The sequence below is a fragment of the Pseudoliparis swirei genome, unplaced genomic scaffold, assembly GCF_029220125.1.
Source record: "Pseudoliparis swirei isolate HS2019 ecotype Mariana Trench unplaced genomic scaffold, NWPU_hadal_v1 hadal_83, whole genome shotgun sequence".
Lineage (NCBI taxonomy): Eukaryota > Metazoa > Chordata > Actinopteri > Perciformes > Liparidae > Pseudoliparis > Pseudoliparis swirei.
In genome coordinates this window covers 1-3,697 of record NW_026613319.1, presented here as the reverse complement: position 1 = coordinate 3,697, position 3,697 = coordinate 1, and the positions used below count along the sequence as shown (strand labels likewise).

General features: G+C 48.4%; 1 protein-coding gene across 1 annotated transcript; it reads right to left on the bottom strand.

The window, feature by feature from the left end:
* Positions 1 to 602: 602 nt before the first annotated feature.
* Positions 603 to 1,346, bottom strand: mplkip (M-phase specific PLK1 interacting protein). The gene is made up of 2 exons (XM_056411102.1): positions 1,077 to 1,346; positions 603 to 978 (listed from the first exon to the last, which is right to left on the bottom strand). The coding sequence occupies exons 1-2, from the start codon at positions 1,344 to 1,346 to the stop codon at positions 901 to 903; spliced, it is 348 nt and encodes a 115-aa protein (XP_056267077.1). The 3' UTR covers positions 603 to 900.
* Between the last annotated feature and the right edge of the window lie 2,351 nt (positions 1,347 to 3,697).

The window sequence follows — 3,697 nt, the reverse complement described above, 5'->3', positions numbered from 1 at the left end:
CGCGGAGAAACACTGCTACCGGCGGTCGAAAAAGAACCTCCAAACTTCCGTTTCCGAACCTCTTTTCCTATATCTCTTGGGGAAATGGGGTCAAGGAAAGATGGGAAGGAGAGGTGATGAGGAATTAGTGAAAGACAACTGTGGTGTCTAGAGAATCCGAATCCACGGCCCAATCCCTCTCATTGTGCCCTGGGCTTCATAACACGGAACATGAACTACTGTGACATTACGCTTTGCATTTCAGTATTGTCTATTCAAGTGTAAACATATTGTACATGCATTAATATATTTGTATATGTATATGAACGAACGTATGTTATAAGATGAATCCGTTTCATGAAATGATATTTATTATAACCCACATTACTCTAACAGATCAAACGCTGGTTCTCAACAGGTCTGGACTAGTGGTTCTCAACAGGTCTAAGGTAGTGGTTCTGAACTGGTGGTTCTGAACTGGTCTGAGGTAGTAGTTCTCAACAGGTCTGAGGTAGTGGTTCTGAACTGCTCTGAGGTAGTGGTTCCTATCGAGTTCATTATTAAGGCTCTAACCCTATTGAGTGTTGGTTAGTTCATATCATTATGACCTTATGACTCCAATAAACCACATTAAGCACTTTTATTAAAATCCACAAGATAAGCTGAAACACACTTTAAAGGTGATGGCTGGTGACCACATGATCAATACAACACTAATCACATGATCAATACAACACCAATCACATGATCAATAAAACACTAATCACATGATCAATACAACACTAATCACATGATCAAAGGATTACAGTCAACAGATCATAGGCACAGGGAGCATGGTGGTCATGTGACTGACGGTGAGGAGGCAGCAGCCTGTGATTGGTCCCTCTGAGTATCATCTCGTTGGGGTCAGTTTCCTTCAGGTCAGCCGTCTGTCTGAAGAGCTTCCCAGGGATCCTGCATCATCGAGGGACTGAAATACTTCTCCACTGAAGCGTCACCCTGAACACACACGTAAATAAACATGAACAAAACACCTATACATATACACACGATATATATATATATATATATATATATATCAAAGTCTGTTAAATCACGCGAGACTTCACCTGCAGGTTTGAGGGACTGAAGGACTGAGGTCTTCGGGAACCAGCTCCTCTGTGCCGCCTCGGGCCTCCGAACCCCCGGGACCCGCTACCGAACCCGGACGGAGAGTCTCCGAACCCCCGGGACCCGCTACCGAACCCGGATGGAGAACCGCCACTGTACCCTCGGTGAGAACCGAATGCATGTGGGGCGGGCGGCGAGCGGGAAAGCCCAGCAGGAGCCAGGGGGTACCTCTCCAGCCAGGCGGCTCGGGACTCCATGAATCTACAACTTGTGTAGCGGTGTCAGGATCTACAACAACAAAGAGACCGAAACCCCGCAGACCTGAGGCGGGTCGAGGGTTCCCTTTGAAGCGCAACTGTGACGGAACCGGAAACGCAGACGGACCCACTTTCCGGCCTGCAGGCTGCAGCGCCGCCCAGCGGCCACCAGGGTCATTGGATCATTTGACTGATTAAGACGCATCAGTCGTTGACTCCATCGGCGTTTCTCAATTCAAAGTACACGAGTACAGACTTGTGTTATTTTGGAGTCTGGTCTTGGGAGTCCAGACTCCGGAGGAAGCAGGAGGAGCAAAGGAAGGGCGGGAGGACCAGCAGCTGACTTGATGACGTCACCACATCAGGTGTTCTTGCTCCTAATTATTCACTTTAAATTATGTTTTACAGTCAAATAAACAAAACATCCTAACATTACATTCCTGACTCAACAACAGTAGTATTACTGGACTGTAAAGCGACTTCGAGTGTCTAGAGAAGCGCTATATAAAATAAATGATTATTATTATTTATAAAAAGTCAACTGTCAGTAGTTTATTTTCTCCTCCGCTACTGTTTCCGGTTGCTGGTGATACATTCTGGGATATCTGCTGGCCAAATGCACTTCAAGTCTCCTCGATGCATTCTGGGTGAAAGTGGAGATCAAGTACATCTGGCATTTGAAGCCGTTAGCTTTGAGAGAGACTTTGAATGTGAACATGTCCTCAGGACTGATGGCTGAGGACAGGAGACACGAGGAGGACAGGGGAGGAGAGTACTGAAGTGGGAGGTGCACAAGGGAGGAGGTACTGAGTGCAGGAGATACACAGAGTGGAGGAGGGTGCACTGGGGTGGGGTACACAGGGAGGGAGGTACACAAGGGAGGGAGAGATGCAAGGGAGGAAGTGAGCAGGAGGGGCACAGAGTGGAGGAGGGCCACAAGTGGGAGGAGAAATTACACTGGGTGCAGGAGGTGCCTGGGTGGGGAAGTGCACAAGTGGGGAGAATTACTAAGGGAGGAGAATGCCTAAGTGCAGAAATGCACAAGTGGAGGAGAATTACACACAAGTGCAGAGGTGCAAGGAATGCACAAGTGGAGGTACTGGGGAGGAGAGAAGTACACAGTGGGAGAGTGCACACAAGGAGGAAGTAGGCAGGAGGAAGTACACAAGTGGAGGAGAGAGTACACAGGAGAGAATACTGAAGTGGAGGAAAGTACACAAGGGAGGAAATGTGGAAAGTACACAAGGAAAGGAGAATACACAAGTGGGGAAGTACACAAGGAGGAGAGAATACAGGGAGAATACACAAGTGGAAGTGCACAGGGAGGTCACACAGAGTGGGAGGAATACTGGGGAGGTGCACAAGTGGAAGGAATACTGGGGAAGTGCACAGAGTGGGGGAAAATGCACAAGGGAGAGAATACAAGGGGAGGAGAGTACCTGAGTGGAGGAAAATTACCTGGGGAGGAAGATCCTGGAGTGGGAGAGAGGTGCACAGGAGGAGGGAATGCACTGGGGTGCAAGTGCACAAGTGGAGGTACACACAGAGGTGCAGGAGATGCCTGGTGGAGGGAGTGGAGTGGAGGAAGTGCACAAGGAGGAGAATGCCTGAAGTACAGAAGTGCACAGAGTGGAGAGTACACACAAATTACAGAGATTGCCTAGAGTGGAGGAGAATGCACAAGTGGAGGAGAGATGCACACAGGTGGAGGAGAAGTACACAAGTACAGAGTACACAAGTAGAGAGGAGAAGTACACTGGGTGGAGAGGTACTACAAGGAGAGGAAAAATACCTGAAGTAGAGGAGAAAGTACACAAGGAGGAGAAATTACTAGGGAGGAGAGAGTGAAATATGAGAGGAAAGTACACAAGTGGAGGAAGTACTGGGAGGAGGGTGCACAGGGAGGAGAAGTAGAGCAGGAGGAGAATTGCACAAGGAGGAAGTACAAGTGGGAGAGAATTACACAAGGAGGAAGAAATTACACAAGTGGGGAAGGTACTGAGGAAAGTACACAGAGTGGAGGAGAGTGCACAGGAGGAAGTACCTGGGTGGAAGTACACAAGGGTACAGAGAGAGTACACAAGGGGAGGAGAGAAGTACACAGAGTGGAGGAGAATTACACAAGTGAGGAGAGAGTGCACAAGGAGGGAAAGATCACAAGTGAGGAAGTACAGGAGGAGAGTACACAAGGAGAGAAAGTACACAGAGTGAGAGGAAAGTACACAAGGAGAGGAAGAGTACACAAGAGGAGAGGAAGGTACACAAGGAGAGAAAGTACAGGAGAGGAAGAGTACACAGGGAGGAACAGTACCAGTGATGAGGACGCTGAGAAGGACAAGACTCCTGAGAGA